Below are 24,974 nucleotides of genomic sequence, written 5' to 3' on the forward strand. Positions count from 1 at the left end.
ATGGCCCAAGTGATTGGGCCCTGCATCCCATGGGAGACCAGAAGCACCTGGCTCCTGCCATCGGATCAGCATGGTGCGTCGGCCGCAGTGCGCCAGCCGCGGCGGCCATTGGAGGGTGAACCAACGGCAAAAGGAAGACCTTTCTCTCTGTCTCTCTCTCTCATTGTCCACTCTGTCAAAAAAAAAAAAAAAAAAAAAAAAAAAAAAAAAAAGAACCTGGAGGAGCAGCTCATGGATTTTAAGTAATAGATTAAAAAAAGGAATGTCCACTCAGTGTCACTTCATATGTGCAAATATCATCTGTATGCTTATCAGTTTTCTAGATTCCCTGACACCCAACCTTGAAATCTAGAATCAATCTGTAAGCACCTTAATTCTTCCTCATCTTCTGCATCCAGTCAGTAAACAATTTTATCTGATTCTGCTGTTTATTCTCCCTGCTACTACCTTTAATGCCAGCCTAATTTCTACTTGAATGATAGCTTCCAAATCAGATAGTGTGGCTCTGGATTCCTTAGTTCCACCCAGATGCCACTACCAAAGGAAGCTTCCTCAGGCACTAATGAGCGGGCAATTATGGCAAGACTAGCTTCCAAATTGCCCATGTTTCTTTGTATCCGTGTCCTGGAGTAATCATCTCTGGCTCTGAGTCTAGCCTTTGCCGAGTTGCTTTGCCCAGTGAGATGCTAGCAAACACCAAGCAAGGAGACTCTTTAACAGTACTTGCATTTTTGGACCTTGTGTTCTCTTGCTGCTCTTCAGAACCCTGCAACTATCTACATGTGAACAAGCCCAGGTTAATCCTTTGAATGAAGAAGCATCAGTTAATTGGCTCCATTGCCCTAACTGATAGTGCCCAAATAGCCAGATATGTAAGTAAAGGCCATGGCAGACCAGTCAACCCTTGGTTAACCCTTGGTCAATGTGCCAACTCACTGCAGATCTGCTCAGCTGACTCATAGACTTGTGAACAATGATAAAGTCATGTTTTAAGTCACGAAGTTTTGGGTGGTTTGTCTGGTAGCTGTGTCTGATGAACGAACACATTCCTTATTTAAAAGGTGTAACTTTCTATGGAACGCAACTCTTTAACGCAGCAACCACAGCCTATGGTGCTCTGGTTCCAGTCCAGTTTTCTGAAACCCTCTCATTGCTTCCCGAGAATACTCTGAGAATTGTCCGCAGGACATGTAACAAGGGTGAAATTCAACAAGGACTACCTGAAACACCCTACATGCAGTTCAGCAACATTCTTTTCTGAAAGTCTTAAAAGGAAATCAGTAATAAGCTTCACATATGAACTTTTATTAGATTCAAATATGCGTTTCTGGTCTCACAATTTACAGCTATGAGAAAGAGAGCCTTTTCACTTTTGTTGCGCACTGTTGTCCTTCTCTTTCATAAACATGAACTCAGACCCTATTTGATGTGGAAAAAGAAATATTCCCCTCCCCCCTCAGAAGCTCGTATTTAAGCCCTGTCCACAGTAACCATAACATCAAACAAAGCTCTGTTTACATCCTATGAATACTTAATTGAATTCAAAGTCAGCCTAATACTCTTAGTTCAAATGAAAAGAAAAAATGTAATCATCTTTCAGAGGAATCCTCATAATTTTATTCTTTCCTCCAAAGATATACTTGAGAAAAAAGAAAAAAGGAATTGGGAACATTTTCTAAGCCAAATTTTAGTTTCTGTTATAAATGACATTAACAAAAGCAATATTTATTATCTGTTATTTTTATTCACTGAGTTGTACACTCTTCATGTGTTAGCTTACTCCTCAAGGTTAGTTAAGCTATAGGGGAGAAATTCTATTTAGTGTACCATTTTTCATCAAAACTAAATATGTAAAACATGTTATTTATCATCAAGCTAACTTCTATCATGCTCACACCTCTACAAAGAGAAAATTATATGACAACTATAGAGCTCATTCTAAGTAGAAAAATATTTTTGAAACAAGGGTAAGTTTCTTGAATTACTCTACATAGGAGAAGACATCTATAAATTCATGTATTTATTCTGCAAGAAAAAAATACTTTAACTTAGTGAATGTCATTTCAAAACAATTATATATGTACCAACTACAAGGACCATCTTTTAAATGTATACCTTGTTATTCAATAGATAAGTTCATTTGACCTCCTTGTATTTCACACAGAACACTATAGTACCATATGAAAAAACTTTTTAATAGGTGGTCTTCTATTTAATATTGGGTAACAATAATAATATTGGGTAACATAATAATGTTATGGATAACAATAATGTTATGAACCAAGATCTCCCCAAGTCCTGCTATTTACAGATGCACTGAGTAAAACTGAACATAATATGTTATTAATATAAACATACATATAGGTCATGAAAGAAAGAACAGTGTAGAAGAATAACATCTTTGTTATAAATAACACTGTTATTTAAATTCTATCATCTTGACCTTCTATTAATATAAAATATAATATGTAAAAAAAGGTATACGTATCTTTTGTAGAGAAATCCAATCCAACAATTTTAACAAAAACCAAAGCGTGAGTAAAATAAATGGCAACCAGGCTCATAGCAAGACATATCTAACCTGTGGCACAAGCAAATCTAAAAAGTTTATGAAATTTAAACTATCAGCTACTCCTTTGGCCTGGGAAACTGCAACTTTTACCGGGGTGCAGTTTGGGCCTTCAAAGCAATACGCTGGAGTGAGTAAATCACACATGAAAACTGCTGCGAAGTTCCTTTCTAAGGAGTAGTCTCCTCCTACGGGTGTGCCCCTGTTAGGTCCCAGATACTTTCCCATATGGCAAATATAATGCAGCAAAGCTTCCTTCCATCTGGACCTTGGAGAACATTTATGAAGTTTTACTACACATCTTTGATAATTTTGCTATTCCAGACGTCTCTTTGTCAAAGTTCTCCTAGAATGTGAACCTGAGAAATGATAATTTATATTAACAGCCTGGATCCAGGTGTTAGGGAGAACAGAGAGAAGAGAGAGAACAAAGCAGATGGTGCTGTGTGAAGCTCCTCTGCCTGTGCCACAAATGTGAAGGCACTTTTCCAGAAGAAGAACCTGCTGGTGTTAGATTATCATCTTCTTAATCATATACATATACTACTTACCCCTCAAGCAAGCTACCCGATAAACTAAAATTCTATGTGCTGAGTGAAAGAAACTAGCAAAGGGAATATAGACTAATTCCGAGTCTGATGATCTTTAATGGACACCACAATTCAATGTGAAACATTTTAATTGACTCAAGTGGCACTGGCAACCCCAAATCCAAAAGGATCATCTTGTTCTAAATGAGTGACTTCACAGGCAGCTTTTGTGAAATGATTCTGATGGGGCTAAAATCTTTTAGTACTAAAAGGGAATTTTAAAATAATTTTAAAATTAATTAATTTCATTTACTTGTCAAAACATCTGTGAGTTAAGAAGAGGAAGAAAACACATATTTTCTGCTTAACTTCCATAATAAATTAGTGGGTTTTCCATAATACACACACACACACACACACACACACAAAACCTCCTTAACTCAACCAAAATAAATGTTTTAAACTCAAAAAGTAGGGGCTACTTTAGTAATTTTAGTTTAGTCAGTTACTTAATTGCAGAGTTTGAATTAACAGTACAATCAAGAAAAGCTAGGGAAAGTTTAAAATTCTTTAAAGCATTAACTTTTCAAGAAGGTCGAAATATGGGGTCCAAAGAGTCTACTCACATGTAACTCATCATTGCACTAATTATCGGTTATATATTCATTAGAAAATGAACCCAGAGATTTCTGCTTTCTTTTGGATTAGCTTGAGCCACCAAACTCAACTAAATTTAAAGTTATAAAAAGTCTTATAAAAAGTATGCTGTTGGGGCCGGCGCCATGGCGCAGGTTAATCCTCTGCCAGCGGCGCCAGCATACGATATGAGCACCAGTTCTAGTCCCAGCTGCTCCTCTTCCAATCCAGCTCTCTGCTGTGGTCTAGGAAAGCAGTCGAAGATGGCCCAAGTGCTGGGGCCCCTGCACCCACATGGGAGACCAGGAAGAAGCTCCTTGCTCCTGGCTTTGGATTGGTGTAGCTCTGGCCGTTGTGGCCATTTGGGCAGTGTACCAATGGAAGGAAGACCTTTCTCTCTGTCTCTTCCTCTCACTGTCTGTAACTCTACCTCTCAAATAAATAAATAAATAAATCTTTTTTTTTTTAAAAAAAGTATGCTGTTTACTGCTTGTATGCCACTCAAATATCTGTTGAATGGATATATTTTCTAAAATCCTCAATTTCGGGGGAAAGAATCGGAAATCTGTGGAAAAAAAAATAAGAAACCTGTATCCCAACGGGATGGAGGATCAAATTTAAAACAAAGATGTGGAGCAGCAGTTGTGCACAGCGAGTTAAGCGGCCACTTGGGGTGCCTGCCAGCTTCCTGACAACGCTTGTGGCAGACAGCAGATGAGGTGCCAGAGTCCCTGCCATCCACGTGGGAGTCCCAGGTTGAGGTCTGAACTCCTGGCCTGTCTGCCATAGCCATTGCTATTAAGGACATTTAGGGAGTGAATCACTGGATGGAAGATCTCGGTCTCTGTCTTTCAAACAAATAAATCTTAAAAGGTGAGTATAGAGTAAATAACCAGAACATTCTGAAAAACACATCTTCAATTAGTAATAATGGTTACCATATACTTACTTTCCATTCACCATCTCTAACTTGCCTACAACTTGTCTGCATTTACCTCCCAAAGTTTAATCATTTTTCTTTTCTTAAAATTACTATGCACAATAAAAGAGAAAATTTCTAACTGCTGCTCCATGTAACTATTTACTGTGCTTTGTTAACTCAAAGACACAACCCATTGTAATTAGGAATGACGCTGAAATTCTCAAAGTCAGAGAAGGGCTTTACAAAGCCAAGTATTTGCATATAAAATTTTTGCTTGAAGAAAATGTTAGAATTTCATATAAAAGGAACTCACGACTGGAGAAATATTTCTATTTATGTATTTGAAAATATTAAAACCACTATTTAAATATTCACTGCTTCAAGTATCACCTTAATCCAGACTGACCTACTCATATACATGAAATGCTCGTGTTATATCATACCTAAAAATATGCAGGGTAACAGCATTCAGGTTCTGAGAATATGAGTCTCTGCATTTAGAAAATTAAAACGGACAGAAGTACGAGTATCTGCTCCCGGTTACCACCAAAAATGATCTAAACTTGGATTTAGAGTAACAAAAGTGCTTCTCAAACCCTTAAAATAATTTTTGTGAACAGGTTTCTTTTTCAGTAGCCTTATTTTAGAGGATTGTCCTCAAAAGCCATACAAGCCTCACTGGTTGCAAAAATGTGTACATCAAAGGAGCCAGTGGCCTTGCTTAATTAACATGTAAAACTTCAGCATCTTCAACTCCATTTCTGTGATTTTAAAAGAGGCTTCAGCAAGTCAGTCTCTTGACAAGAGCATTCAGATTGCAGAGAAGCCTACAGAGGCGTTAATGACATTTACCCCCTAATAAGAGCTGTTCACACTTCATGGCTTTTCCTTGTTACCGCTCAGGACAGACACTAGCACCTCATTGAAAGATCAGTGCTGCAAGGGAAAAAGGCCCCCTGAGACATCTCCGACTGGAGGAAAAGCACTAAATCAGGTGATGCTGCAAAGATGACATGTTGGATTCTCAGGGGTTCTTACTCACCCTATGGCCATGGATTTGAGGCAGTTAACACACAGCCAATCAAAACCCTCCCCCACTCCCAGAAGGCAGGGCAGTCCTCTTCTTCAGCAGGCATCTGAAGGCTAGGGAGAAAAGAAATAAACTTCCTTCAGGTGCCCCAGGTCTGGCAGGATCCAAATGCCTCGTACTGTTCTCCGTTAATCTCCATCAATGTGTGGCTGGATGAATAACACACTGACCTTTTCACCTAAGAGACCACAATTTGAATCCAACAGAAAGTCACCAGAGGATCAATGGACACAGGCACTCATATTTTAAAGCAATAAAGCACTGAGAGAAGGGAAAAGGGGGGAAAGTTTTCTGCCGTGGTTTTGGCCACAGATTCCACCCAGCTTCCCTGGCTCAGCGCTTATGAATTGGAACCCTGATTCGGAATTGAAAAGCTCCCAGCACTGCCCCTATGGATCTCAAAATCTGGCACCAGCCCATGGCTACTGCAAGACAGACATTCCCTCACATGTCAATACGTGGAAAAGCAATCCCTGCTGGTGATTGAATGATGGCTGACTCAATGGAATATACTCAGCATGAACGCCACTTTTGGCAGGGGTGACAGCAGAGAGACAAGTAGCTCTTAATTACTCTTTCGAGGGGAATTTAAGTGTGTTTTGTTATTGTTCATGTAAGAATTTCTAAACATGCGGGCATACTTTAAGAGCAACAAATGAATGAAGCATCTAAGGTGCTTCTCTGGCTACCTAATTCTGTGTTTTATCGACATACCATAAAACAGACTTACTATTAACGAGTACTCTAGAGACAAAACCTACAGGACAGTACATTGCTTAAAGGCTAATTCTTCTGAAGTTGGGACTGACATGACCACAAGCCAACCATGCCAGCGGTCTGTGTTCTAAACATATTCCTATTTTCCCTACTAAGGAACCTGAGGGAAATGCCTGTTGTACACCAAGGCTGCCTTCAGAACTGCATTCAAGAGTACGCACCACTCTTCAAATTACCACATTTACTCAACACTATTTTTAAAACCGAAAAAAAAAAAAGAGAAAAATCCACAGCAGGAAATACATATTAAAATAAAAATAGAAAATACAGTAACCACATTACTCATACTAACTAGAAAGCTGCTGTGGACACTATTATTATGGCTTTGTTACAGAGAGAAATTACATGAGAACAAGGAAACCAGGGCAAAGCATCGCCTTACACAAAGAACCTCCAGTTCGCCAAGCTTCTGAAAAATGCTTTTCTTGGGAGCTATAAGGTAAGATGAAAACTAAAACTCTAAAACTAAAGATGCATTCTGGACATAAAATGCATCCCAACTGATATCTATTTGCCTCATTTGGGGGTGTAATGTCTGAGTATTATGATCTACAATAGCCATGCGAGATATTCCACCATTGAAATGAAAACTTAGCAACCTTAACATCTCAAGCCTACTTTGATTGCCAGAAAAAAGAAAAGTGGAAAGGGAGAGAGGAGGAAGAAGGGAGAGGAGAAGGTGGGAAGAGAGAACAACTGATTATTAAGTTGCCACCAACAAATGAGAACACTCTCAATGGTGGGCTTCTTGAATGTGCATAAAGTCGCTAGCTGGTTACCTACCTTTTTAAGTCTGAGGGTTACTGGCAACAAATGCCAGGTCTGTGAAACACCAGTCACATCCCTTAGAAAGGAGCAGTAATGCACAAGCATCCAATGAATCAGGAGAAGCTTCGAATTAACAGTCTCACTTCTGCCTTAAGCACACTCACCAACGTTATAGCCCAAAGCTGCTCACTTAACTGACACTCAACTCAACTCCTGCCCCCAATCCTGATAAACTTGGTCATACCTCTACAGATTAACATTCTTCCTGTATGGGAAAAATGCATGTTGCACCCTCTCTAACTAACAACGTTGTTCTTTTTCCTTAGGAATCTTTTTTTTTTTTTTTTTTTTTTTTGACAGGCAGAGTGGACAGTGAGAGAGAGAGAGAGACAGAAAGGTCTTCCTTTTGCTGTTGGTTCACCCTCCAATGGCCACCGCAGCCGGTGCATCACGCTGATCCGAAGCCAGGAGCCAGGTGCTTCTCCTGGTCTCCCACGCGGTGTGCAGGGCCCAAGGACCTGGGCCATCCTCCACTGCACTCCCTGGCCACAGCAGAGAGCTGGCCTGGAAGAGGGGCAACCGGGACAGAATCCGGCGCCCCGACTGGGACTAGAACCCGCTGTGCTGGCGCTGCAAGGCGGAGGATTAACCTATTGAGCCATGGCTCCGGCCAGGAATCTCCTCTTTCAGCAGGTCTTCCCAGAGTAATTCAGTTTGGCAGCGGTCACTTTGATTCGACTAGAAAATGTACTAGCCCACATTCTATTTTCCAATTGCCATCGGCATTACATATATGGCTATGGTACCTGGCTATTTATGTTGGTTCCATCTGTATGGACTTAGCAGATGCTTCCAGAAACCCACCCAGATCCTTATCTCAATTTCTTGTTTTCACAGCCCTACATAATTTCATGTATCAGTACTTGAACTGTGGGTCACTCAAAAGAAATGTATGGTGGGCTAGGACCAGGCCTTGAGATGCTCCCAGTGATTACTGGCTACAGTCACAACACATATTTCAGTCCTGTGCAAGCCCCACTCAACTTTTCTCCTGGTCTCCCATGGGGTGCAGGGCCCAAGCACTTGGGCCATCCTCCACTGCACTCCCTGGCCACAGCAGAGAGCTGGCCTGGAAGAGGGCAACTGGGACAGAATCCAAGTAGTCCTAATAAAATGCATGGGCAAGGAGAAGAGCTGTAATGCTTCTGCTGTTCTGTAAACTTCAGGGGTTGGGGGCGGGGATTGGGATTGGAAAATCACTCTACTTAAGGAATTAAATTTACCGAGTTCCTTCACCCTGAAAACTCCATTAAGAATGTATCACTAGGAAAATGAGGCTCCTAGAAATTTTGCATGGCTAAAGAATGAACTGGTGGTAGACTTCAGGTTTACATACATGGCCCAGGAGCTCTGTATGTAAAACTCAACAAGCAGCATGAAGTACTACCCTGGAGATTGTATGGTTTCATCAATGCCATCAGAGAGGGTATCTATCTCAGGTCAATCTTAACTGGTTCTTAGCAAATGGTGACTGGCCAAGGAGATACAGACTCATTTCTGCTTCTCTTGCACAATGCAAAATCCCCTTCTCCATGTCCCACCAGCACAAACTCTGCTCCAGCAGTCTCTACATTCCATCCCGGAATCTGGTGAGCTATCTGTTTCTGTTTCGCAAGGGTAAAGGGAGGAATATTTTTATTTGAACTCTGAGCATAAAACATCAAGCTACGTCCTTGGATCTGAGGTGTTTATTTTCATTGCTGTGCAAATAGCTAGAGCTTTGGCAAGGGATTCAGATTCCCTGTATTCCACTTCCAGCTCTGAGTCTGCCTGAGGCCTTCAGCCACGGTAACTTCAAAACCAGGGATAATAGTCTCTGAAACGATCTCTCTAATAGGGGGGTTAGGAGGATTGCCAGGATAATGTTTGTAGAGGGGTACCAACACTCTGGAGAACAGACACTCGAAATATAATACACTGCCCTGAACCATCTATCTTGTATATCTGCCAAACGCTGGCGATCTTGACAACTCACACATGTGCTCCTTCATGCCCAACAAAGATTTACAGGTGGGTGACATGAGGCAGGGACACCTTCCTTGTACATGGTGGTACAATCTAGACTTCACTTGAGGACAAGAATCCCACCTCCAGGTAAGTGCCCCGTGACATCAATACATCGGACCACACAACTTCCTCTGATTTGCTGCAGCTGTCTCGCCTGTTAGTGTAGGAATCCTGAGATCAGCTCTTGTGGACTCAGCATATAGTAGTTAATCAATAAAAGTTGCCATTTGACTCATCCCTAAATGAATTTATACCTAGGTCCATTATTCTTTATGCTCCAGAAATTTCAAAAAAATCTGTAACATCAGGTAATACCTGTAAAAAGGCTGCTTATTTGAACTAAGATTTACTTTATTCAGTGGAGTAAAAGCCTAGGTACTTTAATCATTTTAACAAACTCACTGAGTGTTCATTCATTCTGTGCCAGGGGCTTGGAAGAGTTGATGGAATAGGGAAATGTAATGGTCATTTAAAAATAACAGTGTCATATATTGAATAAGTTATTAAAAATACACAGATGTAAATGCATACACTTACAATGCAGAAATAGTTAATATTAACAGGAGTGTTATGGGCTAGTTACTGTGCTGAACTCTTTATCATTTCATTTAACTTTTACATAGATGAAGAAACTGATGTTCAAATGTGTTATCTGTCTTAGGTAACAGAGCCATGAAAAGGTAAAGCCAGGATTCACAGCCAAGTTTGTGTAACCTAAAAGCCCCATGTCTGTCATGACATTCTCCTGCTCCTGTATTCTAGTATGTTCATAAGCAGACATACATTCATATAGATATGTCTGTATATATATATATATATATACATGCATCATTTCTTTGTAATTGGATAGAAGCTACCCTTTTGCCTGACTGACTGCTCTATGAAGCATAGTAAAATATAGAGATTTAGTACTAAAGACTTCTCTAAAAACAAAGTACTAGAAAGACCAGGTTGGCAGTCATTTTCAATAGTCTACACCATCAGCTTTTCATCAGTATATTAACAGTTAACATTGCCAGAATACTTAGCAAATGGCACTGCAAAATGTTTTGCATGCATCACCTTATTTTATCTTCACAACACAACTATGAAGTACTGTTACTACCCTTGTTTTACAGGTGAGAGAATGGAGGTAAATAAAGACATAGGCCTTATTTCATACATCTGGTAAGGACTGAAGCCTTAAGATTCAAACCCAAGAAGCTGCTTTCCCACACGCCTCTGCTACATCAAATTTTCCTTGTTCAACTGTATGAAAATAAGGGGTAATTACAGCTACAGTACCACCCCTGGAGGGCCACAGACCTGTGCCCGTATTTATGATGCAGAGGTGCCACTGAAAGTGGCTGCTCAGCCTACGTGTCCTAGCTCCCCTCGATCTCATGGCCACGTTTACTTCATTATTTTTAAATGTTTCTCTATTTATTTGAAAGGAAGAGTGACAAAAAGGAAGAAGAAAGAAGGAGGATGAAGGAACAGAGAGACAGAGTGATCAATTGATCTGCTGGTTTAGTCCCCAAATGTCACAGCAGACAGGGATGAGCTGTGCCCAAGCCAGGAGTCCACCCACTAGTTTTCCAGGGTTTACTTACTAAGAGAATATACATTTGTTTTACTGATATTGACTAAAGCCTAAAAGGTATTTCCTATCTTTTCTAAACATTTGACATCTGCAGAGAAACATGCGTGGCTTCTGATATTTCCAAGTTATAACTGGTCAGAATTAATTTTATATATAGATATATGTGAAAATACTAATTTACAGAGTCAGAATTTACAACATATTTTCTATGTATATTATTTCATCTTTTAGTCACTCAGTGGCAAGAGAGGTAAAAGGGGTTATTTCATTATTAAAGATATGGAAAGTAAGGCTGAGCTGACAAAGTTGTCCATACTCAGAGACTCAGTGGAAGAACTGGTTCTTTCACCCAATCCTTTGATTCAATATCTGGTGCCCTTTTACCATGCAACTTGATAGGCTTTATAGCCTAAAAAGAGCACTTCGTCTCTCTCATCTACCCTCCACACGTGATGCAAAGCTTATTAGTTACATACAAAACTTTCGTTTTTATACTCAACTACAAAAGACATGTGTTCCCAGAAAGGTAAGTCAAAGAGCAGGATTTATAAATGAAACGTTCATTATAAATATTTCAGTCATGGAAATGAGAGAGAACAAAGGCATAGACAACCTGAAACAAATGAAATATTAGAAAACAGCCAAGAAAGGAACACAATAATTTAATTTTTCCCAAAGTCAGACACAGATGATCTGACCTTTCTGTTCCCCAAACTATGCCATCTGAACATACAAGGCTCTCGCATAATACACTACATTCTAGAATGACAATTTGGTAGACTTTAAAAACAAAAACAAAAACATAAAAAAAAATCTTCCCTTAAAGTCAGGGATCTGATTCAAGACAGATTTCAAAATTTCCTCCTTACAACATTTTCTATGCCTATTATCCCCAGGCTGGATGCTGGGAGTTGCCTACTGGGGTAAACTGTAGCCATGTGGTTCTTATCTTTGGGAAGCTTGCAGTGTATCAACTGTGCTATTAAACAGCTTCTTAAAGTCACTTAACCTCTCTGAGCCTCAAGATCAACAAGAGGGTGGGATAAGAGGATTCAAAGAACCAACACATGTGAACTTGCTCCACAAAGGGCTGTTTAAACACAGTTTTCAATATTGATGTTTTCTACCACGTGGATACCACAAAACACTTATTCTATACAGAGCACTAGCTAGGAGGAATGACAGCCTTTACTTTTCCTCTTATCGCCCTCCATATCCACTTGCTGCTACAGCAACCCCTCAGCTTCCTGAAGACAGACTAAGGGGCCTTTGACCAACCGAACTACCAGATAGTCCAAGTTCTATGGTGAAACATCAGCTATACCAAGGTAAGCAGGTTTCTTTATCCATTCATTTTACCAACACTCATTGAGTGCCATGCACTTGTGGTGTATCCTAATGAGGAAACCAGGAAAAACATTGTAACAGTTGACTTAATTGCTTGATTTTAAATTACAAGTCCTAAGACACTAATGTATGAAAAGACTCACATTGGTTATGTTCCTCTTTAAGAAAACCAGAATTTCAGCTTATATGTAAAGATCCAAAAATTATGCATGCAAAGAGAAGAGTAGCATATTCCTGGCAGAAGGGTCCTTACACACAAATTCCCATGTTGAGGAAGAACTGTGTATATTCAGGAAACAAAACTTCTGATGAGCATCAGAGGGAAAAGTTATAAAGTGGCAAAGATTGGTTAAAGCTACTTACCTACCCTCACAAACTCCACATACTCCAAAATTTCTCAGTACCTCTACTATGATAATGTGCACCACAGAGGTTGTAAGGGAAGGGTTCCCATGGGTACTTTCTCCCAAATGTGAAGTCAGCCCCAAATACCAACGCCCACATTGGCACTTCAGAAATGCTGAGATACTCTCATCAGTGGTATTGACTGTCCATTAAGACAAAGGTGACTTGAGATGTGTGCATCACCAGTCCTCTTGTTACAAGGCTGCTGACACCTGAGCTAATTATTCACAATGTCTGAGGTGGTTCTCTGAATTCTGGCAGGACCAATTTGCAGATGGAGATTTCCAGAGACGCAGGCTAGTGTTTGTGCCCTGGCAACTCAGTTATGTGTTCATACTGAAAAGAGACTAGTGAAAATTTGATTCTAAAATGACTAAGTTGGACAATGAAAATCAACTATGTTCTTATTTCCTAAGACAAAGACAGGGAAAAATGAGGGAAGCGCAACAGGTAGGGGCTGCTTTTATTGTCAGTAAATGTACAGTGAGGAAGAATTATTCTTTAGTAGTAGAAAAAAACTTTGCATGCTCCTTTTTAGATTTTAGCAACTAATTGCATATTCCCATTTTTGTTGTTTTGGGGAAAATGCTTAAAATTTACCATTTTCTGTATTTTCTGAATGAATAATAAGTATGTAGGGGCATACTATATTTTACCTTTATGATATTACCTGGGTTCTTAATAGTGGTATAATTTATGTTACACATTTTAGATCAAACTGGCTAATGAATGACGCAGATAATCACAAAAGTAAAAAGTAATTTTTGTCTAAAATGTACATGATCAGAATAGACTTTTAACAGTCTTTTCAATGAATTTTTGGCATTACTTCTATCTCCCCTTTCCTCTTAAGAACCTTCCCATTCACATTGTCAAGTACTAGCTTTGAATGGACTGCTCCCCTGCCCAGCCTCAAACCAAAAATTCAGAATCAGATAAAACACCTGATATTGTTCCACATTCAAAACTATTTCTAAAGGCAAGAGTCACTGTGTATACATAAGGGATGCAGTTTGAGGCCCACGGAGAGCTAAATTAATATCCTGGCTTGACCAGTTCAACTTACCGTACATCTTCATTTGCCCAGTAACACAATCTATAGCCAACTGCTAACCAAGTCAATATGTGGTAAGACTAACAGCCACCCTAACTTGCCTTGATAATTATTCTCCTTTAACTGACATAATATTCAATATACTGTTGTTGAGAGCAATAATGTTAAAATTGATGCCTTGAGGGCTACAAGACAATTGAGTTTTAGCCAGATAAAATGACTTGTACACTAACAGTGCATCAGAAAGTTCCACAGCCTTTGGATGGACATTTTATAGTCTGCCATTGCAAAAATGCTATATGCAATTATATTCAAAGTCATTTGTGTATACCTTATCATTACTACATATAATTTTAAATATTGGACAATAATAAAATAACATTGCTATAGAAGAAAAGGGTTTATTGTTAAGAGTCTAGCTCTAGCTCTTGTGTTCTTTTTTTAACAAAATGTGCATTTCGTCACTATATAAGTATTAACAGTTTTGCGTCCTGCAACCTTTTTTTTTTTTTAAACCAAGAGCTGTTTTCAAACAAGGAACAAGTGGGTTACAAATGCTAAATGACAAAAGCATCATTTAAATAAAATCTATATTACATCAATTCTATCAATAAACAAGACAGAAACTAAACCTGGAGTTCCTCTAATACAAACATCATCTACGATTTTGTGAAAATGTCATTTCTGGATTCTGAAAGGAGAAATACTACATTAAACTTGAGACTCTCAAAATATGTATCAAATGTATGAAATCAATCATAATTTAAGTATTATAACAAGTGACACTATCTTTTATATGTAATAGTTCACATCCAAATAAGAGACCTTACAAATTTTAGTTTACCATTTTTTTTTCAGTTTTCCTCTTATACTTAATTTCTCTTAGAATTTTGTATCTTTAAATTTTGGGCCCTCATACAACAAAATAAATATGAAATACATTTTAAAGGAGCACATTTTCTAGTTTTGCCTTAGGTATGTTGAAATGCGAAGGGAAATTAACACTTCAATAATTATTTCAGTTAAAAAAAAATAACAGGTACTATTCAAGGCAGAACAGTGTCCACTGCCCAAAATAACCAGTAGATTCTATACTTACTACCAGGAAATGCCACACAGTGAGCTTGGTTGTTAAGATGGCAAATAAGCTTAGCCATGCACTGGCTAAGCTGACCTATTTGTTCGGACACAATGCATATGCTCTAGGCCTGTTAGGCAAGAAATACACCTGGAACTGAAGTACCACATTGGTGACGGGAACAGGCAGCACAGTGGAGGCACCAGATAGGGGCATGACACCTGTAGAATTTGCATAAAGAAAAGACTATCTGCTAGGCATGATAACTTTCATTCAAACATCTGTACAAGGTTTGTTCCTTCACGTAGGGTAAAATTCATCCAGAACAGACAATATGGATCAAGTTGTAGAAATCACTGCAGAAGGTTGTGGCACTGTATGCATCTCCAGGCCTTGGCCTCTGCAGGGCTGTGAAACTGGCTCTGTGCTCTATTGTTTTGGGCCCCTTCCTCCTGCATCTTGTGGCCTCTCATTTCCCCTGATCACCCAGGACTTATCTTCCCACTTATCCTGAAATGTCCCCATCCTGAGGCAAATGAGATAATGCTTATGAGTGTGCTATATAAACTAAAAACGTAAGGTATAATAATTATTATCATTATCACCATCTTCATCTATTCTTCCGAGGGCCAAGTTTTCTGTGCCTTCCAAACTGAGACTCCCAGTAAACTAAGAAATAATTCTACCCTGGGAGCAGACAGATTATTCCATTCCCCTACCTTTTCTACTTCCACTTACCTTCCCTTCACTGCTCTCCCGTCCTGGACAGGATATCGACAGGAATTTGTGTTTGGAGGCCAGGTTAAAGCGCAGGGCAGACTTGAGGCTCTCTACTCTTCACATACCAAATTGGCAGCCAAGCCCTTGCATATAGCACAGTGTGGTGCAGAGAATAAACATAGGGAATCATCTCTAGCACTATCCAAGGCTGATGCAGCCTCAAACAATTTTTTGGTAGGACTAAATTCTCTCAGTATTATCCACATGGGAAATCTCAAAAATCACTGCAGAGGCTCCCTTTTCAAATTGAGATCTCCTGCAACAGGAGGTGGTTCTTCTTCATTATCCAGTATAGTCCTTTTGGGCTCTGGTATCTCCTAGTATGCTGTTCTCAATAATCACCCTCTTCAAGGATTGCAGGAAGACATATAGTCACAAGTATGAGGCAAAGTATACAATGCAAAGTGATGCATGACATACTACAGAAATAACAACAAATGAAGAAACGGATGTAAGGGGTGGGGTGGCTGAGGGTCTCCCAGAAAAATCTTCAGACCCTTTCCAGGTTGGAAGTGCTGTGGATATAAACAAGGGGCTCAATACTGGAAAGCTAGCTGCTGTGAAAACTAAACCAAATAAATCACCCTGTCTGTATCTTTCAGGAGGGAACTCTGAAAACTGTGCTGGGAGGGTTCACTGGTTATAAAAGCAGGGAGTGTACACAGGTTACAGTTCTTTCTTTGATTTGGATGAAGAAACCAAGTGAGGAGACACAGTCAACCGAGACAGACACCATGCCTACAAAATAAACGTGAGGAAAAACCCCAGTCAACCCAGGTGAAGTGTAATCTCAGATGTGCACATGCCCATCACCCACCTTGGAGCCCGCTGCCCCCTCTTCACTGGTCTACAATAAGACTTTCCCGAGAAGCAAGAAAGCCCATGCTGCAGAGAGAGTTGAATTAAAAAGGGAGCAAAGTGATGCTACCAGAAGCTGTTCTAACACACACCACGGCAACCCAATGGTGGCCTGCAGGGAGCTCTTGCCTTCTTTGTGATTCCCTGGCAAGCTGCTGAAATGATCACTGTAACCGGAGGAGCCTGAGCAGACTTAGGTCGAGGAGACGCAATCCAAGGACCCATCCCCTCCTGGAGCTGGCCCCAGACACCTGTATTCAAGTGCTCCCCCTACCTGAAGGATGTATCCCCTGACGTAGTCCCGCAGAGTCCAGCCCAGGCCGTGCAGAATGTGCAGCACCTCCTCTTGCTTCAGGACGCTAAAGAGCCGGTCCAGAAGGATCTTTAGCCGCACAGGCACTGCTTGCGTCCCATAGAGCATCAAGCTGCTGATGTCAAACACCACGTTGGACTGCACAATTTCCACTTGGGTAGGGTGGTACAGGTGCTGCGTGCTGAGCTTATCCAAGGCTGTAGTGGTCCCACCAAAAGTTCCAGGGTTGGGAGGTGGGGATAAAGAGGAGAAACAGAGACAGAGAAATTAGAAACACTACTGGAAGTTATTCAGCCCTGCATTTCTACAGATGGATGATAATAACCACAGATTTAGTTTAAGCCCCATCTTAGCAATGCAAATAGTTCTCTTCCACCACCCTCCCTGTTTCACCTACTTGTTTGCTTTCTTTCCATTTGGTGCTTATAAATTGCACCAGACAGCAAACACAAAACACACATTCAACCTTCAGAAAGAGAGACACTGAGGATGTTTCTAAATCGCTGTGGCTCTGAAAACCTGACGGCGTAATCTGCTAACTGGACTTTGACTCCAGTTGCCAGTGTCCCCCACCTCCTCCCACAAAAGCAAAACAAACAAAACAAAACAACAACTACACTGCAAACAACTGCTAATTCATATCATATGAGGAGGCTTAACCAATACTAGTTGTTTTTTCCAGTTAGATTTAACCCTTAAAACACCTGAATGGTTTAAAGAAGAAGAAGAGTGTCTTCTTCAGGCTATAGGAGCCAGAGACCTTATTTAAAAAGGATAAAGAAAGTTGAGAGCTGGGTGGAAGGTTAGTAATTTAACCCAAGTTAAGCTAAGGGGATTCACTGAAAACTTGGTTCTCCCAATTGCATTCTTGCTGTTCAGGTGTAAAGACAGTGTTTGAATTCACTGGCAAGTTTTATGAAAGTTGGAGGAAATTCATCATAATGTCGTCACTTTGTTAACAGCTCTGACAAAGGTATCAGATGAAAATGGAAACAAATGACTAAAATCAAAATTTGAGAATTTCTATGTATTTCAACCAACTGTTTGAGAGAAAGATGAGCATGAAGGTTTCTGGAATACTTTTAATGAGACTAATATTTCAACAATGGGACTCTTTTTCTACACAAATTTAAGCAATGCCATCTCTTCCCTACGGCCAGAAGTCAAGATAAGGTCATAGATTCTAGTCTACATTCATACTTGACTTACTGGGAACCCTGCTGCTGCTAATGTAATTACATTTTGTCTCAGTTTCTTTAAAGTGAACAATTAAGATAACATTGTGTCATAGGGGTTCAAAGAGATGCTGCAAGGATGAATGAGATAAAGGATAAGCAGCACTCTGAACTCCTTAAGAGAACACAAAAGACATTATGGTTAAACTGTCAGAATTATACATGTTTGCCCTTTTAGAGATTAAAAAAGATAAACATGTAAGCCTGAAAGATGGTCATTTGACCTCATCGTGAGTCAGGCAAGTGGGTATCAGACCACAGCCAGGCTCAAATCATAACTACACCTGAGGTTTCTATGAATTCTAAAATACTGCCTGGCCCTTCCCAACTGCTTCCCCTAACATCTCGTCCCATAGTAGAGCGCTATAGTGCATGCACACTCTGAGCAGCTGCTATTTTAATATTTGCAGTTTTCCTGCATAATAATGGAGCTACTTAAAAGTGCATGCACACAGATTTTTTCGTATTTCAAATGTATTTTTCAGGGTTCCCCCTCCACTCGCGTTTCCTCCTGACTTGTGGTCACTAGAGAGTTCATGTACTCTTGATAAATTGCTTTCTTACATCCACAGTGTAAAGGCCCTTATCATTTACCCGCTGGCTTCATTCAACACATTTACTCCCAGGAATACTTTGTCAAAGAGTTCGGGTTTCCTCATACTTCATTTCTTGCAGCTGATTTGTCTGATCTTTCCTATTCTAGTGGTTAAGTCAACTTTGAATAAATAGCCTTAAAAATTAATTTAACGTTCGGGAAAGATAAGGGAATCACAAGCCTAGGGATTGAAGTCTTCTCTCACTCCACAGGGCATTTAGGCTGTAAAAAAGCAGGAAAAGGGTATTATTATCCTTGTTCTTCTTCAAGTACAGCTTAACCACTCAGCCTTCTGATGAGCAGTTGATCTGTGAACAGAAACCAGTGACCAGGCAGGAAAACTGTGCTCCTCCTCCATTCCCTTTGTCAACCAGCTTGGACCGCACATGGAACACACTGCTACAAACACAATGAAGATGAAATTGAGAGAACTCAACAGAGGGGAAATAACAGAACACCACACCCTGATTTCCATGCATGCATTTGGCACCTTGTATATCTGCATCAGGTAGACACAGGTGTATGTTCAAAGCTGTTCAAGTGCTGGGTGGAAAACTTAACTCTACTCCCTCTAACTCATGAAAAAAAAGGTTACTGGTTAGAAAAGAGGACCAAACCATTGAGGGTACAGGGAAAAGGAATGTTTTCAGAGAATTGAAAGAGCACAGATGGAACAGGTAAGACAGTATTTCCCTATACATGCTTTTCAGAATACCAGGGAGTGAGAATATTATAAAGACATGACCAGATTTTTCTTCATAAGTATGCCATATGTCAAGAAGTAGTAATACTGTAACAAACCATATAAATGTGTAGCAGGGGTCAATGACTTTATTTGTTCCATAGGACCAAAGAGTAAATATTTGGGGTTTGTGGGACATATGTTCTCTTTTACAACTACTCACCTTTGCTACCAGAGCACCAAGGTAGACACACACAGATAAGACAAAGTAGTTGGCACCTCTGTGTTCCAATACATCTCTACTTACAGACACAGGCATCTGCCTAGCTTTGGACCTGCTATGAAGGATGAACATGTGAGCCAGTTACTTAAACTCAATAGTAGACAATGAAAAAAAGCCTTAAAATTATAGTTTAGGAGATAGTTACCAGAAGAGGCAGACACGGGAAGTAACAAACTGCTCAACTTGTAGATATCAACTGTAGATTTCAGAATGAAAATATCAGAAATTATGATCTGTCAAATTTCTTGAATGTATCAAAATCTTCTTTAAATCATACTGATCACAGATCATTTTTGCCAGATCATACTGAGTCACCAAATTGGGACAATATGGGGGTAAGTAGCCTTGGCAGGACGAAAGTTAGGAGACAATTACTCTAAAAGTTGTGATATCTATAAGCTGAGAACTGATCTTCTGCCTGATTACATGATCATGTTTGTGGAGGATCCCTGTGTGGCTCTTGTAGGGTTAGAATATGAGTCAAGCCAATGGAAATGAGGAAAAGATAGGGCAAAAACATGTTCTTTAAGATGGAATTGGAAAGTTTTTTTTTTTTTTTTTTTTTTTTTTTTAAATTTGGAAGGCAGAGAGCCAGAGAGAGACAGAGATCATCCATCCACTGGTTCACTCTTCCAGTGCCTGCAACGACAGCCAGGGCTGGGCCAGGCCAAAGCCAGGGGCTGGGAACTCATCTGAATCTCTCATGTAAACAGCAGAGACTCAACTACTTGAGCCATCACTACTGCCTCCCATGGTGTGAATTAGGAAGAAGCTGGGATCCTAAGTGAAGTCAGGACTCTGGTATGAGATCCAGGTGTCCTTAATGGCATTTTAACCACTATGGGAAATACTCACCCCAAGATGTTACCTAATTTAATCCTCTATGTGCCTAACCATCTGCATACTTATCTTATTCCAATGGTACTGTCATGATCCCACTTCCAAATGAAATCTTAACCAGAACTGGCAACATAAAATATATAAAACTGAAGCTGCTGGGGCCGGCACTGTGGCGTAGCGGGTTAATGCCCTGGCCTGAAGCAACAGCATCCCATAAGGGCGCCGGTTCAAGACCCGGCTGCTCTACTTCCAATCCAGCTCTAAGATATGGCCTGGGAAAGCAGCAGAAGATGGCCCAAGTCCTTGGGCCCCGGCACTCATGTAGGAGACCCAAAAGTAGCTTCTGGCTCCTGGCTTCGGATCACTGCAGCTATGGCCATTGTGGCCAATCGGGGACCTCTCTCACACTCTATCTCTGCCTCTCCCCTCTCTGTGTAACTGACTTTCAAATAAATAAATAAATCTTTAAAAAAAAAAAAAACTGAAGCTGCTCTTGGTGAAGCTGGGGTGAGTATGGCTCATAGAATTTCTAGCTGTTGGTTACTATCCTTTTCCCATCAGCTTGTCTGAAGTATCTCAGTGGGACGGACTCCAAAAATCAATGTCCTGCCTGTTCTGTGTCCACGTCCCATAATTCTGGGAACAGAAACTAGATTCCCCTCGAAGGACTCACTTTTCCTCCGCACTCAATGCCAGTAGTTCATGGAACTGCATATTCCTTTGCCATGGCTGTAAAACCAGCAAATATCTCAGCCCCCCAACCACAGCCAACTGGTTCAAGAACAGGCAAGTGACCCAAGTCAGGACAGTGATGGTGAATCTAGCATTTAGTTAAAGCTATAGGATTCCTTCTGTTTCCTCTACATTCATAGTGAGAAAGTATGCTTGAGAATGCGAATCAACTGAGTCTGATGGCAAGACAATCTGAAAAAGACCAACTGCTGATAATACTGCTTGATTCAGAAGATTTGGCAGTGCTGAAGCTGGCATTACCCTTGGAATTTTCAGTCACTTGAGCAAAAAAAAAAAAAAAAAAATCAACCAACTTTACCCTCTCCATCTCTCCCTGCCTCGGGCTCTGTCTCTGTTGCCTTGGAGTGGCAGTCTGTAGCTTGAAACTAAAAGCACCCTAATAGGACTCCTTTTGGGGGTAGTTCTCCGCTGGATACCACGTAATTCCAAAGTAGCTGTCAGTGGTTCAACTAAAGGCATGTGAGTTCCTCGCCAAATGCAACTCACAATTTCTGCAATGACTACAATAATGGGTCTCCTAGACAACTGCACGTCTCATACAAATTTACAAAGGTGATGGATGTCTTCAACAGGAATCAGTGATGAAAACTGATGGTGGTGGGAGGAGTCAAGGCATGACCATTTGAGTTCCAAGTACATGTCAGATATCATTCTAGGGGCTCAGTTATCTCATTTCATCTTTTAATTAAGGCACACACATAATATTACTTTGTCCTATTCCAAAATTACAGGCTCAATGAAGTTAGGTAACTGCCCTAAGGTCACTCAGAAACTTCACCCAAGGAAATTCTGTTTTTACCACATGTTCAGATGAACGGTTGACAAGAGGCTTGCCAGTCCTAATCATGTCAGAAGTCCCTACTTCCTAGCAGTCTGGGCTTCATGCCCGTCTCTCTGCTGAAGCAAGCACTTCAAAGGTCATCAACACTTGCGTTACTGTGAAATCCCATAGTTTTTTTTTCCTTCGTTATTCTCCATGATCTTGCCGTAGCAGTCGACCTTATTGATCACCAATATTCATAAAACGCTCTTCTCCTTTGTTCGTGCGTACATTCATTTATTCACCAGCACTCATTATCACCGAGGTAGGTGTGGTATGCAGATGCAGAAGCTAATTTATGTTGCAGCCTCCACCTTCAAAAGCTGACAGATGCAGGTGATACAAATGTTATAAAAAAGATTTGATAAAGTACTGAGGGATGCAGAAGAGAGAGCAACTTGCATCTCTGCTGCGAAGGCACAGTCTTGTATGAAAATTGGGCAGTCAGCAGACAAGAAAGGAGAGCGATGTAAGTCCATGAAGCAAAGCAGTGATTCTCAACTATGAGCATCAGAATCGCCTGGAAGGCCTGTTACATCACAGATGCTGGGCCACCTTCCCCAGAGTTTCTGCTTCAGCGGATCTGGGATGGAGACTAAGCGTGTGTATCTCTGGGATGGAGACTAAGCATGTGTCTCCAGAAGCTGCAGATGCTGCTGGCCAGGCACATACTGTGATAGCCACGATGTGTGTGGAAGGGAATGCAATATCCAAAGCACATGTTAACACTAGTGGCAAAACAGTTGGAGATGAGTCCAAATACATCAGATGGGCGGACTGCAAGAGGTTTCATTCTAAAGGAAAAGGCCCCTGGAAAGCTTAGAAATTTATTTCTCGTTAGCAGAATATAGAAAATATGAAACACTTTGTGATATTAAAATGATTTTTAATTTTAGAAATTCTGACAAGAGTGCAGATGTTTAATGAAAGCAAGACTTGTCAGCTTGGGAGAATGACACAGGTCCAGCAGTAATGGTGGCAGATGAGAGTGTTCAGAGCCACAGTCCCTAACGTAGAACAGTCCAGAGGAGGAGGTTCAAGGTAATCTTGACTGTGACCCAAATGCCTCCACTTACACACCACCACTGAAAATTACACAGAACAAGCTGGGCCATGGATGGTTTGGAGTCATGTAAAGAGAGTATGAAATTTTTCTATCATTCCCCTGGGAGAAGCTTTAAGCCAGTGGACTTCTAATTGTGATGTGCCTAGCCTTGGGCTATGTAAAAGCCTTCTAAGAGGTGTGCAACAAGGACTCAACCTCCAGATCCTGCAATTCAATATCTACTCTAAAACTGTCCCACCTGCATGCATATGCAGATTATCCATTACAATGTCTCTTCTGAAAATTGCACATTTCCTTCTTTACAAAATAAATGTATACCTGCCTTATTATATATCGTGCACTAGCTCAGATTGTAGCTCTCTCCCGAATGCCAAAGTAATTAGCAATTTTCATTGTTTGGAAAAGCCTCCTCTTTCCTTGGGCATACGTATACGAGTAAGACATAGCAAGAGCCTGATATTTGGGCCTTTGTTGGACTGTTCAAAGTTTAGGGATAAAGTGAAATGGGGCCTTCATGATGAATCTGCATCTTGCACTCAAATCTATTTTAACAAAATGTAACTCTTGGGAAAGCATCCTGTGGGATCAAGGCAAAAGTGTCCAATACTGAAAATGATCTTCCCTCCATCTCCTGACATATTTGAAGGTAAGCAGCTCTTTTCTATTCTTCTCAAGGCTCACTCATCCCTAGGAGGTGTCGTCACCTGAGAAGAAAACAATGCCTAATCCCTTAAATTCCTTTTAAGTTATTTACTTGGACGTACAAAACTTTTTTTTTTTTTTTTAATTTTTTACAGGCAGAGTGGACAGTGAGAGAGAGAGACAGAGAGAGAAAGGTCTTCCTTTGCCGTTGGTTCACCCTCCAATGGCCGCCGCTGCAGCCGGCGCACCACGCTGATCCGATGGCAGGAGCCAGGAGCCAGGTGCTTTTCCTGGTCTCCCATGGGGTGCAGGGCCCAAGCACCTGGGCCATCCTCCACTGCACTCCCTGGCCATAGCAGAGAGCTGGCCTGGAAGAGGGGCAACCGGGACAGAATCCGGCGCCCCGACCGGGACTAGAACCCGGTGTGCCGGCGCCGCAAGGTGGAGGATTAGCCTATTGAGCCACGGCGCCGGCCTTAGGACGTACAAAACTTAAACAACATACTGGATAAAGTAGGTGGACAGAAGTTAGGTTTATCATTTAAAAATGGAGATACAACCTAAGCTAATAATATCAAAATATTACTTTCAGCTACAATTAATCATTTTCATGTTACAAACTTTTGAATATTTTCTACATCTAGTTAATAAAAATGAAAATAAATAAGTTAGAACCCAAATGCCAAAGCACTTAGTATTTGGCAGTACATAACTACTTCTTTCATTAGATACATAAAAACAATTTGACATGAGTTTTAGCAAAATAAATATTTTTATACCTGACAGTATCTGATTTGTTTGGGAAGTCCAACACTAAATTGTGATAAATACATGGAACCACACTTTTCAAAGTAACTTCTAACATACTCTTCACCTCATAACTAAGTTATACATAATAGTATTTCATTACTAATTAATGAGAAGTAGCATTTCTATTGTATCAACTGAATAAATTGACTTTATTTGCACATCTTATTCTGAACTGTTTAGTAATCACACAAGATACATTAAATAACATCATTTTCATCATTTTTCTCAAAATGCAGATTAATTCATTTACCTGAACTGAAATGTGAGCTCAACATTTTCTAATGAAAATTAAGCCAGATTTGTCGGCCAGATTTGTCCATGAGCATTGGCTTTGCCAATTAGGCTATATGCTGGATATTTTCTTCAATTAACATAGTTAAATCTCTGTAGCAGTATGATAAAAAGCATTTTGTTTAAAACTTGGAAAAAGTTCCTTGAATTAGTAACTAATATAGTATTTTTATTTTCTCAA

At 40.3% G+C, this 24,974-nt stretch overlaps 1 protein-coding gene across 39 annotated transcripts in view; it reads right to left on the reverse strand.

Moving 5' to 3' along the window:
* The window catches only part of BNC2 (basonuclin zinc finger protein 2), a 462,557-nt gene that overhangs the window by 116,516 nt on the left and 321,067 nt on the right, over positions 1-24,974 (reverse strand). For all 39 annotated transcript variants that reach the window (XM_051857628.2, XM_070052561.1, XM_070052555.1 and 36 more), the window contains one exon: positions 16,738-16,973. In XM_051857628.2, the coding sequence (XP_051713588.2) occupies positions 16,738-16,973 (236 nt within the window). The remainder of the gene's footprint in view (positions 1-16,737; positions 16,974-24,974) is intronic.

Source organism: Oryctolagus cuniculus, chromosome 1, assembly GCF_964237555.1.
Source record: "Oryctolagus cuniculus chromosome 1, mOryCun1.1, whole genome shotgun sequence".
Lineage (NCBI taxonomy): Eukaryota > Metazoa > Chordata > Mammalia > Lagomorpha > Leporidae > Oryctolagus > Oryctolagus cuniculus.